We start from the raw sequence: 14,828 nt of genomic DNA, 5'->3' as shown, positions 1-14,828 counted from the left end.
TCAATTTGCTGTTAGATTTAAAGTTTTTCTAAGGTTAAGGATGAATTGTTAGATTGAATAGAATTGTTAAGGTGATAATATAATTCTTCATCTGAATTTTTCTTAATGTTAGATTTAGATTGACAATATGGAATCTCACATTCTTTGTTATGATCTGCAAAAAAATGATATGCGATTCGAAATCAAAGGTGTACATGACCACTGGTTTAGAGTGGAGAAGGCGGACATACGTTTTGACTTTATGTTTATGGATCAGAGTGAGAGCGTCATGCACTTGGAGACTTGAAGTTGAATTCATCACTACTTTCTACCTCTAATGCATCCATGTTTTTTTTTTGTGTTTATTTGATCACCATACAAGTTATGCAAGCAGCAAGCCTCTTTGATATTCTCAACATATTACAACAAAGTTAATTACGAATGTAAGAAAGATATTAGCTAGCTATCTTTCTGTTATAAAACAGTCTCTGTTCTTCAAGCAAAGCAAGGACTTCAACACACATGGGACAGATTGCTCTGCAGCTTCTCAGTTCCGAGTTTTATAATGCAATGATCCATGTGACACGGGATAATCTCGACCTAGAAGCAACACGCTATCATCTTAAATTTGACTCCTCTCTTAAGGCATCTTAGACGTCAAAGATACTATGGCGAATCGCGAAGAGTATGATAATCCCTAACTATATCCATTTCAAGCCATCTAATGTCTATCTTACTCATTAGTCTGTTCTTATATATGGGTTTTGTTTTCTATTTCAGTTAATATTGGAAGTTTGGAACACATGATCAAGAAGACCATAAGCGATATCAATAATTATTAAAACCTTGCACCAACACAATGGTCTATTTAAAGTCACGCATAAATGGGATGGAGATGGTAAAAGAAATGTTCCGTTCAATGACAAACACACAAATACATGACTTACATGTATACATTCTCGATAGAGTTATTAGCAATAGCCTTCAAAAGATTTTATTAAAACGATTCTTGTCCATCAAAAGGTATATATCAATATGTTACGTGTTCTTCCTCGCAGAGTAGGCACAGTAAGCTGCCACTCCAGCAAAAGCAGCAGCCGTCACTACAAGTTGACAAACACAACACAACTTAATTTAGTTAAATCAGATTGTAATGGTTTAATTTAGAAATAGTTAATATTGAAGATATAAAGCCACAAACCTGAAGCAATAACAGCTGAGTTGTTACTATCTTTCAGTTTAGTAACCACACAGTTTGATTCAAATCTCTTTCGATGACGTTCTATATCTGCAGACTGCGCCATTAGGTATAACAAATCAGTCATTAGAAGATGAACAAAACATACTATGAATATCACCAAAGTGATGAATGAATCAATTTACCGAGAGTTTGCCAACAATCATATGAGCTTTGTAGAAAATATCCTTAACATCATCATCATCACCCCAAGCATCTTCGAACTGATTGATCAAATCTTCAGTTACAAGCTCAACACCTCTCTCTTTAGCTTTCATAGCAGGCTGCCAAGATCTCAAGAACCCTACAAACCCTTTAAGAGAAAGCTTATGTGGAATGTCAAGCTGTATAGGCTTCCCTTCTGACCCCATCCCAATACTTTCGAAAGGAAACGGCATCGTCTTATAGCCGTCAAACGCAAGATTCATAACGGGAGTTCTATACGGAAACGTGGAGTCCACGAGACGTTTCATGATGGCGTCGACTTCAGGGGAGATGACTAGGTCGTTGTATACCCAAACTGCGATTAAACCTCCTTCTTTGCGGAGAACACGTTTGGCTATGTTGTAGAATGGTTGGAGATCGAAGTAGTGAACGGCTTGTGCAGCGACGATGAGGTCAACGGAGTTATCTCCGCCGACTAGAGCGACCATTTTGTCTTCGGACAACTCTTTTGGAGTGTGATGGTAGCTGATTCGCTCGTGTTTCACCGCTCGTTTCAGTTGTGCTTCGTTTATGTCTGTAGCCACAACTTTCTCGAAGTACTCTGCGAGCTGTAGTTAAACAACAGAAGAAGTTATGTTATGTTAACTTCACGATCTAGTTCTTGTGTCATCATAATGATCTAGTGAAGGTAAAAAAGGAAACTTTTAGACAGAAGAAAGAAGAAGCTTACACCAATGGCGGCTTGACCATTTCCAGTACCGACATCCCAAGCCAATTTGTGTTGACCGGTTCGAGCAGCAAGCTTCGTGAACCAGTCGATCGGGTACCTTGGCCTTGCGTTCTGGTAAGCATCCGCTAGTTTATCAGACAAAGCAGCCATTCTTTTTTCTTTCTTGATCTAACTCTGTTATTCTTGTTCTTGATCTTGTCTTGCTTATTACATTTTTGAGAAGGGAATATAACACTGATATTTATATTGAAGAATGATGGAATGGAATGGAACCAAGTCAAAGTTGACAAAGTCAGATCTGGCGACGAGTCTTCTTCTTCTTAACCCACGAGTTGGTCTTTCTTCCATATTCTTAAACCAACTGAATGTTTAAAATATCTCGTCTGTACATTGTTGACTTTTCTTCCGTATCACAACTTATGATTGGTGGTAGATATGTAATAACGGGCCTATTCATTTAGTACTATCTGCGTTTTTAAGGTGCTGAACTAATTTTTATTCGAAAATTATTTACTAAAAATTAGAGATTTATACATATATTTTTATAAAACAATTGTTTTTAAAATATAGATAGAGATTTATACATATATTTTTATAAAACACTTTTTTTTAAATATAGATAATTTAACTGAAATTTATTTAAATATATATTTTATGAAAATAAAAACAATTCTTTTATACATATATATATATATATATATATATATATATATATATAATTACCTATGTTTTAAAGCTTAAAATTTCTAATATAATTTTTTTAATATTAGTCAAAATTTATTTTATTATAATATAAATTAATTATATATCATCTAATCTGTCTCATACTTAATAAATATTCTGTAAGAAACTATAGTTTGCATCACATAACATATAAATGTACCGTATTTATTATAATTTTATTATTTAAAATTTAATATTTATATATAATAAATAAAAATAAATTAAAATATATTATTAAATGTAATTTTGGAAAAAATATATATTTAAAAGTATCTTTTAAGACATCTTATTTTGAAAATGTTTAAATACTATGCTAGGCTTGATTGTATAGTTAATAAGTTAGTTATAGAGAAATAATTAAAAGTTAAACAAATATAACGATTTAACTATGATATTTAAAAAAAATTGGTGCTTCTTTTTAATTAATAGTATAAGTGATCTGTAATGTAGCTTGTGGGGCTATAATACTATTTTGGACCTTATTAATACTGAGCTTTAATGATATTATTAGATTTTGACCCGCGCTTGAAAAACGCGGATTTTTTGGATTATATTATAATACAAAGTCTTATTATATCGAAAATATAATTTTTAACAGTTATATAATCTGTGAATTAGTTTATTTGATATTTGATATGTACATTTTTACGTAAATTTCTTTTAGACATGAGAATTGTATCCGGATAAAAAAAACAAACCGAACCGATCCGGAAATGTAGGTTTAGTTCAGTTCAGAGAAGATAACCTATTAGGGATTTTTTTTGGACCCGCAGGTTTTTGTTTGAGTCCGGGTCCTATCCTAGACCCGATCATAAATATGTTGTGTTTATTAGGTATATTTGGATATTTCGAATATGTTTCCAGCAATATGGATATTTTTTTTTAGGTTTTTGGTTTACGATTATAGTTTTTGATTTCAGGTAAATTTTCAAATTAAAAATTTTTTTTGGGTATTTGGATAAAATTTTGGGTAGTTTCAGTTGAGTGATAGATTTTGAATAAAATTTTGAATTCTTAGGTATTTGAATTTTCTTGGATATTTGTTTGGAGTTTCAAGTACTTTTCGTGTTTCAGATATTTTTCAGATTTTTTAGATATTTCGAATTTTCTTAGAATCCTAAATACCCGAACAGATGTGGATCCATTACGTCCATATCAGGTCCAACAACCTTTTGATATAGATTTTTAATGTTATTGTACAAAAACATGGTTGATGAAATATTTTTAGAAAACTCATTTTTAAATATGAAAATATCTATCAAACTATAGACAGTTGAATATAATATGAGATTTTAGTAGGAAATTTTATATATGATATGATTACGTTATTATAAAGGAAAGAGGAAGTTAGAATGTACACATATATGTCATGTAACTTCTCTTGCTTTAAATCATATATTATATGATAAAAGTGATAATATAAAACATTAGTCTCAATGCTTTTATGATTAAAAGTCAAAATGGTAAATATAGTAATAGTAATGATTAAAATTTAGGAGTGATATTTGAATAAATAAAGGAATTGAATAAATTATTGTTAGAGAAATATATGGTAATATATTGTTAGTCTAAGTTTAAGGTAAGACCAAAAAATAATGAGTTAAATGAAAGGGTCCAAACAACTTTCATAGGTAGATTTTTTGAAGACTCCTTCCCTTTTAATAGTATTGATAGGCATAAACTTTTTAGAAAATGGACAAAATAATTTGAACTTTTAAATTTAAACCAAAAAAATCTCTTACTCATAAAAACACAAATTTAATCTTCAACTTTCATTTGAGAACAAATAAATCTCATATTTTCTTTAGCCAAACTATTTTACTCCCCTAAAACCATTTGGTTATATTAATTATAGCTAACAGTTGACTTTGCCATAATCGAGATAACTTATTCAACATAATTATAAAAATACATTAGTTTAAAAATTGAAGATTAAAACGATTTCTTTAAAAATATTTTACTTAAATTTATATCTTTTTCATCTTAATTATAATCACTTACTTAAGCATTTTTCTAAATATTTTAAACAAACTTAAAAATAATTTTTTTAAAATGAATCATATAATTCAAATAAATACAATGATAAGCAATGAATTAGCACAGTAATAGAATAGATGTTCGTTGTAAAAAAAAAACAATGAATGAGCCACCCTCGACGAACCATAACCAACAAAATTAAGATATGAACATATAGATCGAAAAACACATTCTAATAGACTAAAGACCTATTCAAAAGACATGCAAACATAGTAAGAGAAAAGACATAAAATCGGACTGACGCCAGCTAAGAGAGCTTATTCTACCGAATACAAAATGGAGAAATACAATCTTATCCTAGAGAAAAGGAAGATCAATAAAACGAGAGAGAGAGAGAGAGAGAGAGAGAGAGAGAGAGAGAGAGAGAGAGAGAGAGAGAGAGAGAGAGAGAGAGAGAGAGAGAGAGAGAGAGAGAGAGAGAGAGAGAGAGAGAGAGAGAGAGAGAAGAGAGAGAGAGAGAGAGAGATCTCTCGAGAGAGAGAGAGAGAGAGAGAGAGAGAGAGAGAGAGAGAGAGAGAGAGAGAGAGAGAGAGATTAGATAGTGTGGTCTCACTAAAATTCTCATATGAAAATTTAAACTAAATTTTTAATCGTGGGACTATTTTTTGCTTACAAATTTATTAACTTGTTTGTTTGTTCGCTAATAGGTTTAAGTATGGGTGTTCGGTTTTTGGTTTAGTTCCAGTTTTCTTTTTTTAGTTTTGGTTTGGTTCTGGTTTAGTTGTGATTTTTGGTTTTTCGGTTCAATAGATAAAAGAACCATTAGTTTTTTTTATGAATTTGGATTTGGTTTGGGTATTGTTCAGATAACAATGTTAAGAATCCGATAAATTTTCGAGTTCAATTAGGTTCAAGTTTGGTTTCCATTTTCGGATAATTTTGAATAATTCAGATAAAAAATTATATTTTAAACATTTTGGTAAAATACTGGATAAATTTAAATATTTTGGAGAAAATATTTTTGGAATTCGGTTCTATCGGAGAATTAAGATAATCTAGAACATTTTGGATAAAAAGTACTAGGGTAATCCAAAATTTTGGGTAGTTTAGTTTATAAATTGTATTTTACAATATTTGATAATTATAAAACGAAATATAAATATTTATTATTCTAGTCAATAACTAACTTTTTCTGTAAATGGAATCATTACACCAATAGTAAACAAACACTTCACAAGCATAACTAAGATAACTATTATTTTTATGTTTATGTTTAATTCGTTTTGAGTTTAAGCATTTACTTATTATATAGTATGGTTATATATTGTATTTAAATTACTTTATGTGCTGAACAAAACTTTTAATCTTCGATTCAATTTTAAGAAAATATTATTTTAAATTTATTTGAACATATCATTTTAATAAATAAGAAATTCCAAATTTTAATTAAACTATTTTAAATAAAGAATTTTTTTATTTTTTTTATTTGGAACAAAAAATCTTATATTTGTATTGATTAAACTATTTCGGTCATGCTAGAGATCGACCGTTAAACATATCTAACAGAATTAAATATTTGACTTTTGGCAGAATATAATGATTTTGTTAACGGGAGTACCAGATTTATTTGTGATTTACAGAAAAATTAAGGATTAAAATGACGTGGTGAAAGTTAAATTTAAAGGAAAATCGCATAAAAAATCTTGAAAGTGTCACTTACTAGCACTTTAAACCTTGAAGTTTTTTCACTAACACTTTTAACCTTCAAAGTGATATTTTTATCATAAAAAACCTCCAAAGAAAAAAAATGATCTGCTGAACAGGTTAAAAACAGTTTTTTTTTTCAAAAAATAATTATTTAATTAATAAATAAACAAAAATAATAATAAAATCGAAAAATTTAACAAAAAACTCATAAATTAAAAAAAGTGAGAAAAAGAAATAAAGATTTAGAAAAAAAAACTCAGATCGGTCTCTGCTCTCTGCAATAGTTTCCGCCTGAATCGATCGTTTACGTAAACCCTAGATTTCAATCCTAATTAGCTGGAGGAGATTGAGCGATGGGGAAGAACGATTTTCTAACCCCGAAGGCGATGGCGAACCGGATGAAGGCGAAGGGTCTTCAGAAGCTCCGATGGTATTGCCAGATGTGCCAGAAACAGTGCCGTGACGAGAACGGCTTCAAGTGCCACTGCATGAGCGAGTCTCACCAGCGTCAGATGCAGGTCTTCGGCCAGAACCCCACTCGCGTCCTCGAAGGCTACTCCGAGGAGTTCGAGGCGACCTTCCTCGATCTCATGCGCCGTAGCCACCGCTTCTCTCGTATCGCCGCCACCGTGGTTTACAACGAGTACATCAACGACCGGCACCATGTTCACATGAACTCCACGGAGTGGGCGACTTTGACGGAGTTTGTTAAGTACTTGGGGAAGACTGGCAAGTGCAAGGTCGACGAGACTCCTAAAGGTTGGTTCATTACTTACATCGATAGAGATTCTGAGACTTTGTTTAAGGAGAGGTTGAAGAATAAGAGGGTTAAGAGTGATTTGGCTGAGGAGGAGAAGCAGGAGAGGGAGATTCAGAGACAGATCGAAAGAGCTTCGGATATGTTCAATGCTGGTGATGATGGTGAGAAGAAGAAAGACGAAGACTTGAGTTTGAAGAGTGGAGTTAAGGTTGGGTTCTCTCTTGGTGGAGGGATTATTAAACAGGCTGTTACTACTAGTGGTCAAGCGAGGGGGGAGAGCTCGAAACATATGTTTGAGGATGAAGAGGACGAGAGAGGGGAGAAGAGGAAAAGAAGCGGAGGAGACTCGGAGAGGGGATCGGCTTTGGCTGAGTTGATGAGGGAGGAAGAGAAGATGAAGGAGAGGATGAATCGTAAAGCTTACTGGTTGTGTCAAGGGATCACTGTGAAGGTGATGAGTAAAGCTCTGGCTGAGAAAGGTTATTATAAGCAAAAGGGTGTTGTGAGGAAAGTGATTGACAATTACGTTGGGGAGGTTGAAATGATTGATTCTAAGCACGTGCTACGAGTTGATCAGGAGGAGCTTGAGACGGTGCTTCCACAGATTGGAGGGTTGGTGAAGATTGTGAATGGGGCTTATCGTGGTTCAAACGCCAAGTTGTTGGGTGTGGATACAGACAAGTTTTGCGCTAAAGTTCAGATTGAGAAAGGCGTCTATGAAGGAAGAGTCATAAAAGCCATTGAGTATGAGGACGTATGCAAAATTGCTTAGATCTTTAGACATATCATGTTTTTACTGTGCGTTGTACTTCTACGTGAACCTTTTTTTTCTGCAAGTGAGTTTCAGACACTCAATGTTGTAATAAACACAAAGTGTTCAAAATCTCTTTTGTTTATTTTCATTCTCTTTTGTCTGGTCAAATCTTTGTAGCGAACAGGGTTGCATCTCAGAGGTTGAAGCATTTTGATTTCGGACAGATCATCTCATGACCAAGGTACTGCAGATGACTCTATTTCAGACCGTATGTTCTTGACTGGATTATCTTTTGTTTTAATTGGTTTATTTAGTAGCAACCAGTATCTCTACTTATGCGATTTAGTTTCGTATGAATTTAACATCACCATGTAGATCAAATGTGTACATGAAACTTTAATCTGTCAGCATCTTGTGTTTGACGCAGCTCTTTTTACATTTATAATATTAAGACACTGTGTGTATATAGTTGTCAGGGATGTTGTGTTGGCGCCTTCCATATATAAGTTTCCTATTTATGTTGTGTCAAGGTTGAAGCAAATGTTATCAAAGTTTGCTTCATGTAACAAGCAAGGTTGATAGGTCGTAATGCAGAGTATTCGAAGCTCCTGTTTTGGTTTCATCCAGTCCACAAGAAGCTTAGTGAATTTCAGAAAATAATGTGAATTGATCTACGGAGTCCACAAGTATGTTCTTCGGGGAAATTAGAATTTGTTTTTGTCCAAACCGAGAAACTGCTTGAAAAGTGAAAAACTCAGGCGGGGAAATTTGTTATACAAATCCAAGAGGAAGAGGTGAATACATTCTTGCTATGTGATTATCTCAGTATCTTTCCTGAGTAATTGTTTGCAGCCTCAACTTAAGGATCATCATGAGATATTTTCTTTAGAGAGCCAGTGACACTTTCGCTGAACATACCACTTTTTGCTGTAGTGTTGTGTTTCTCTTCTTGCAGAATTGGTCAGTACTTAAGAGTGAAAGCACGATTGGTATTGTAATAAAAGAATCAAAGTGAGGGGCAGATGCGAATTTTTTTGTATGGTAGGAAAAAAAAAAGATCAACCTCATTGGTACCATTACAAGATGACACGTGGCAAAACACACCATAGCCACTAAATCATGCAAACTTGTAATCCAAACCACACAAGGTCTCCTCCATATGGCAAAATCCAAGTAAATCTCTGTCTCTTTACCTTGTGTCTGAGCTCGAACCTAAAGAGGATAAGAATCAACCATGTCTTTAGCTCCGACCAGTTATCCATCTCTCTATTCACTACCAAGAACCCAGCAAAACCCTGCCTTGATCACTCAACCCATCTTCATTTCCGCCAAAAGTCTCTTCCTTTCGAGCAATTCGTGCAATACCCATGTGGCAAAACGCCGGAACTTCGCTCTGAAGGCATCGGAGACAGAGCCCACAGCCAAACCTGAAGCAGGAGGAGGAGAAGAAGAAGAAGAGAAGTACGAAACATATGAGATAGAAGTGGAGCAGCCTTATGGTTTGAAATTCAGGAAAGGAAGAGATGGTGGTACTTACATTGATGCTATCTTGCCTGGTGGATTTGCCGATAAAACTGGAAAATTCACAGTCGGAGACAGAGTTATTGCCACAAGGTTTGCTCTCTTCTTTTCTCATCCTTTGAATTTTGATTACCTTTATAGAGATTGTGACTGGAATCTCAATTATAGGACCTTCGAACTTGGCCCTGTATCTATCTTTGCATTGTGTAACTAAAGAACGTTGAATATTTTGAGTGTGCAGTGCAGTGTTTGGAACAGAGATTTGGCCTGCAGCTGAGTACGGTAGGACTATGTACACCATCCGTCAGCGAATTGGTCCTTTGCTTATGCAGATGGAGAAGCGTTATGGTTTGTTTGTTTGTTTGTTTGTTAACATTCCCAAAAAACTACTCTCTCTCCCTTTTGTGGTTCTCTAAGAAACTTGTATTGTTTCTTGTAGGTAAGGTGGATGATTCTGGTGAGTTAACAGAGAAAGAGATAATAAGAGCTGAGAGAAATGCCGGATTCATTAGCAGTAGGTTGAGAGAGATTCAGGTTAGATTCTTATTGAAAGCTTCTTTAAAAGTATTGTTGTTTATGTTGTTGTTACACCAAAATAATGTATTGTGAAATGTATGGGGGTAGATGCAAAACTATTTGAGGAAGAAAGAACTGAAAGCTCAACGGGAGAAGGATCTTCGTGAAGGGCTTCAGTTTTCCAAGTTAAAATCCTCAAGTTCTCTTGTGAGTTAGCACTCTGAAAGTGAATGTTGACTTGTAATCTCTAATTGATGTAGGAATGGTAAATATGAAGAAGCACTGGAGAGGTTTGAGTCTGTGTTAGGCTCTAAACCAACACCAGATGAGGCATCAATTGCAAGTTACAATGTTGCTTGTTGCTACTCTAAACTTAATCAGGTAAAAAATACTATAATCTTTCAGATATTGCAGCATTTTGAGTTTTTAGAGTTCATAAGACTTCCTTTGATAGGTTCAAGCTGGTCTCTCTGCTCTGGAAGAAGCATTGAAGTCAGGATATGAAGATTTCAAGGTAATCTCGATGACTTGTCATGTTTCCCTAAAAGACATGTTGTTGTCTGTTGAAGCTGTTGAGGGATTTGTTTTGTTTGCAGAGAATCCGAAGTGATCCAGATCTGGAAAACATCAGGAAGTCGGAAGCTTTTGATCCACTCATGAAGCAGTTTGATGAATCTTTCATCAACGAAAGTGCCATTAACGCCATCAAATCCTTGTTTGGCTTTAACAAGAAATAGTTCACCACCTAAAGACTTGCAAGTTTATGTCTTTTTGATGTGATTCTGTTCATAGCTTCGCTTCTCCTCTCTTCTTGGCTTATATATATATATATACTCTTGAGGAATTGTATTCAATCTTAAAGGTGTTCTTTTACCTGTGAATCTCTCTCTTTACCATTGCAGTCTCAGTTGTATTTTTTCTCATATGAAATGAAAGTAAAACTCAGCCTCTTTTTACGACCAGACATGTAGCGTAATGGTTTGTATTAGTATGTCATGCTAAATTCAGATACGCTTATGTGCATGCATTAGTTGTAGACAACATGAACTCAAGATACATACATTATTTCCAAACATTTAAGGAATCATGATTTTATTAATAAGATAGATTCAAAATTTCAGTAAACAAATCACATTCTCTTGGTTCAAAACCATTACACTTAGCGCTCATCTATTGCAAGCTAAAAGGAATCAATATGCGGCAGAGTTACTTGATCCACTCAGTATCCATATCCTGAAACAATAGTAGTAAACAGAATCAGTGATGAGACATGAATTTTTTGGTGGATCTTCACCGGAGATTCAAAGTATCTGAGCGTCTGAACAAACCTGAGTTGTCCATTGGGTTGCCTGCGGGAACTGGCTCAGGTTCCTTGATCTCAACAACAACACAGTCTGACATCAAGAATGTCTTTGCAACCGAAGCTGCGTGTTCCAAGCAACATCTCACAACCTAAATCCAGACCAAAGCATACTCAGGTTCTCTGATGATCAAATTAGCTAGTGAAGACAGTTTATGCATATGCCAACTACTGACCTTTGTTGGATCAATGATTCCTGCAGCCATTAAATCCTCGTACTTGCCGGTTGCAGCATTGTAACCGTATTTCACGTTCTCGTTAGAAAGCACCTGACAATGAATAAAAAGACAGCTCTTCAAGCATCTGCCTTAAACCAAGAGCACGAGGTTATCGGTTAAACTACCTTCTCGCTAACTACGCTTCCGTTGACTCCAGCATTCTTGGCAATCAGTTTCAGAGGGTAACTCAGTGCTCTTTTCACGATATCCGCTCCAACCTGAAGTAAGAGAAGTTAGAAGACCTGAAGTGTTTAGGGATTAGAAACTGAATGCTTGATCAACTTACCTTTTCTTCATCATTTTCAAGGGTGGCTTTAATGGCATCAACCTTGGAAGCAAGGCGAAGCAGAGTACAACCACCACCAACGACAATACCTTCCTCAACAGCAGCCTGAAGAACAATAGACATCCTGATCAGTATTGTTCACGAGTACACTTTCAAAACCTCAGAATAAAAAGAAGATCAATCACCTTTGTAGCATTAAGAGCATCTTCAACTCTCAGTTTCTTCTCTTTGAGTTCTGTCTCAGTTTGTGCTCCCACCTTTAACCAATACAAAGTATCTTTAATTAAAAATCTTTCGAGCATATTCTTTTGTTATATTTAAGAATACCAATTGTGTTTGTAAGTAACCTGAATCACAGCAACTCCACCAGAGAGCTTTGCAATTCTCTCATTCAGTTTTTCCTTCTCATAATCTTGCTCTGCTTGCTGCACAAACCAAACACCACTTTACTATTAAGTACCGACCAAAAGTAATAGAGATTTCTACTACAAGTTAACTTCGAGTGAATACCTCAATAAGATTCTTAATCTGTGTAACACGCTTTTGCACTGCCTCCTGTGTGCTCCCATCACCCACAATGGTCGACGTCTCCTTTGTGAGGACGACCTTTGCGGCATGTCCAAGAACCTCTTTTCCAGCTTTGTCTAGTGAAAGACCAACTTCCTCACGAATCACAGTTGCTGCAAGCACAGATTGGAAAGAAAAAAAACAGGACATGATTAAGACCACAACGATTATGCCTAAACACAAGGGCTGAGCAAGTTACCTCCAGTGAGAATGGCAATATCGTCAAGGTATTGACTCTTGCGCTCTCCAAATCCTGGAGCTCTGAGAGCTGCAATCTTCAGTGTACCTCTAAGCTTGTTAACTACAAGGGTCGCTAATGCCTCCTGCTCAATGTCTTCTGCAATAATTAGAATTGGGTATCCGCCTCTAATGGCATCCTCCAGAACACCAACGAGATCCCTTGCATTGGTGATTTTCTTGTCAACAAGAAGTAACTGCAGTCAAAACAAACAATGCATCAGAACATTCATCTGATGGATTGAGGTCAGAGTTAGGAAACACAGTTACCTTGCAGTTGTCGAACTCAACTGACATTTTTTCACTGTCTGTCACAAAGTAAGGTGAGATGTAACCACGGTCAAATTGCATTCCTTCCACAACGTAGAGTGCGTTCTCTGCACTTTTTCCCTCTTCAAGTGTCACCACACCTTTCCTGCCAACTCTGCTCATTGCTTCGGCAATCATACTTCCAATCTCTTCGTTGTTACCCGCACTAACAGCTGCCACATCTGCAAGTTCACTGTCTTCAACCTACATCAGACATGTCTTACTTTTAAGTGATCATACTTTTGATTCGTATTATAGTAAATGAAAGAAAGATATGTATTATAACCTCCTTAGACATTTTCTTGAGCTCGGCAACCAAAGCCTTGGCTGTCTTCTCAATGCCTCTAGTGATCAATACAGGGTTTGCACCAGCAGCAACCACCTGAATAATACAAATTCCCAGATAAATATCACAATTTTTTTCATCAGAGAAAGCTGAAAGAAGAACGGTATGCATACCTTGACACCCTCAGCAATAAAACCTTGTGCAAGAACCACAGATGTGGTGGTACCATCACCGGCCAAGTCATTGGTCTTGGCAGCTGCTTGCCTGACAAGCTTTGCACCAATGTTCTCAACAGGGTCTTCCAGTTCAACCTACAGTTGAAAGTTTGGAGTTACAAGAGTCTATTCAATTAAAAATATAAACATTATAATCAGAGCGGGTAAGGATTCCATACCTCCCTAGCAACAGTGACACCATCATTAACAATTCTTGGAGATCCATACTTGCTCTCAAGAACAACATTTCGCCCTTTAGGTCCAAGTGTAACACCAACTAGGTCTGCAAGCTTGTTGACACCAGCCTAGTAGAAATGCAAAACCTTTAGTAAACTTTGGGAATACTAAAAGAATAAAAAAAAAACAGAAACCTCACTTGAAGTCTCCTAATGGTAGTCCCGTCTTTGTTGAAATGCAACTCCTTGGCTGCGCATACAATTGCAGGACTGGATCTTCTGAGCCTGGGGCACACGTTCTGCCTCCTTCCGAATGAGCTTGAAGACAACTTGTTCATAAGTTTCTTATCAGATTTGTGACCATTTGGAGCAACCATTGAACCAATGGAAGACGTTGCTGTGAAAGTTGACGCCATTTTGTCACTAAAACACACACAATTCGACAGTAAGATAACATTTCAAAGATATGAAAGAAAACAAAAAATCTCTTCTTTTCGTCAATATTTGGATAAACATAGTCAAAATAAAGGTAAACTGGATGAAAACTCGCAACAATGTCTGAAAAGAAGAAGAAAGGCAACACACATTTCAAAGCAAAGCTCACTAAAAACACTAAGGAAACAATCATTTTTATATCAATGAAACGTTAGGGAAATGAATTACTACTTTAAGGAAAAGAGTTATAAAAAGGTTACAGCAAATTCTCATCCAACATAACAACACCAAACATAAACTGAGCCACTGAAAATGATTATAAATGGTAAGGAAGAAAAGGAACTAACAGAGGAGTGAAGAAGCGAAGCAGGGGAGGAGGTTCTTCACCGGAAGGGTTTTTTCCGGATAAGAAAATTGGAAGGGAAGTAGTAGTAGGTTTATCTCTTTATTCTCGCTCGCTTGGAAGATGCCCTTTTAACGTTCCCTTAGCTCTTCAAGCTTTTGAGTTAATCATGGCCGTTGGTTTCAACGCTCCAGATTGGTAATCGTATCCTGGATCTATTTCCCTGGCCTTTGCTTCAACTTGGGCCTTAATCCTTGGCCCCTTTTCGGATACAACAACAAATCTCTCTCTTGCAAGATATTCACTCTCTCAAGTGTTTTTTTAACT

General features: G+C 35.5%; 4 protein-coding genes across 4 annotated transcripts; 2 read left to right on the top strand and 2 right to left on the bottom strand.

Moving 5' to 3' along the window:
- Positions 1 to 875: 875 nt before the first annotated feature.
- Positions 876 to 2,452, bottom strand: LOC125609466 (putative methyltransferase DDB_G0268948). Its single transcript, XM_048780929.1, has 4 exons — positions 2,112 to 2,452; positions 1,363 to 1,989; positions 1,181 to 1,274; positions 876 to 1,082 (listed from the first exon to the last, which is right to left on the bottom strand). Exons 1-4 carry the CDS (start codon positions 2,259 to 2,261, stop codon positions 1,018 to 1,020), a joined length of 936 nt encoding a protein of 311 aa, XP_048636886.1. The 5' UTR covers positions 2,262 to 2,452; the 3' UTR covers positions 876 to 1,017.
- A 4,295-nt stretch (positions 2,453 to 6,747) lies between these two features.
- LOC125575074 (KIN17-like protein) lies at positions 6,748 to 8,260 on the top strand. The gene is made up of 2 exons (XM_048780927.1): positions 6,748 to 8,114; positions 8,210 to 8,260. The coding sequence occupies exon 1, from the start codon at positions 6,872 to 6,874 to the stop codon at positions 8,048 to 8,050; it is 1,179 nt and encodes a 392-aa protein (XP_048636884.1). The 5' UTR covers positions 6,748 to 6,871; the 3' UTR covers positions 8,051 to 8,114; positions 8,210 to 8,260.
- Positions 8,261 to 9,162: 902 nt separating this feature from the next.
- On the top strand, positions 9,163 to 11,019 carry LOC125609465 (protein MET1, chloroplastic). Its single transcript, XM_048780928.1, has 7 exons — positions 9,163 to 9,646; positions 9,795 to 9,901; positions 9,993 to 10,087; positions 10,178 to 10,254; positions 10,330 to 10,450; positions 10,524 to 10,583; positions 10,666 to 11,019. The coding sequence occupies exons 1-7, from the start codon at positions 9,267 to 9,269 to the stop codon at positions 10,804 to 10,806; spliced, it is 981 nt and encodes a 326-aa protein (XP_048636885.1). The 5' UTR covers positions 9,163 to 9,266; the 3' UTR covers positions 10,807 to 11,019.
- A 125-nt stretch (positions 11,020 to 11,144) lies between these two features.
- LOC125609464 (ruBisCO large subunit-binding protein subunit beta, chloroplastic-like) lies at positions 11,145 to 14,700 on the bottom strand. The gene is made up of 15 exons (XM_048780926.1): positions 14,506 to 14,700; positions 13,924 to 14,146; positions 13,727 to 13,852; positions 13,506 to 13,643; positions 13,333 to 13,428; positions 13,008 to 13,250; positions 12,700 to 12,934; positions 12,444 to 12,613; positions 12,281 to 12,358; positions 12,119 to 12,190; positions 11,934 to 12,038; positions 11,773 to 11,865; positions 11,606 to 11,698; positions 11,398 to 11,521; positions 11,145 to 11,302 (listed from the first exon to the last, which is right to left on the bottom strand). Exons 2-15 carry the CDS (start codon positions 14,137 to 14,139, stop codon positions 11,289 to 11,291), a joined length of 1,803 nt encoding a protein of 600 aa, XP_048636883.1. The 5' UTR covers positions 14,140 to 14,146; positions 14,506 to 14,700; the 3' UTR covers positions 11,145 to 11,288.
- Positions 14,701 to 14,828: the final 128 nt, after the last annotated feature.

Source organism: Brassica napus, chromosome A5, assembly GCF_020379485.1.
Source record: "Brassica napus cultivar Da-Ae chromosome A5, Da-Ae, whole genome shotgun sequence".
Classification (NCBI taxonomy): Eukaryota; Viridiplantae; Streptophyta; class Magnoliopsida; order Brassicales; family Brassicaceae; genus Brassica; species Brassica napus.
Note: the sequence above shows the minus strand (reverse complement) of the source record. Positions and strands in the feature narration are given on the sequence as shown.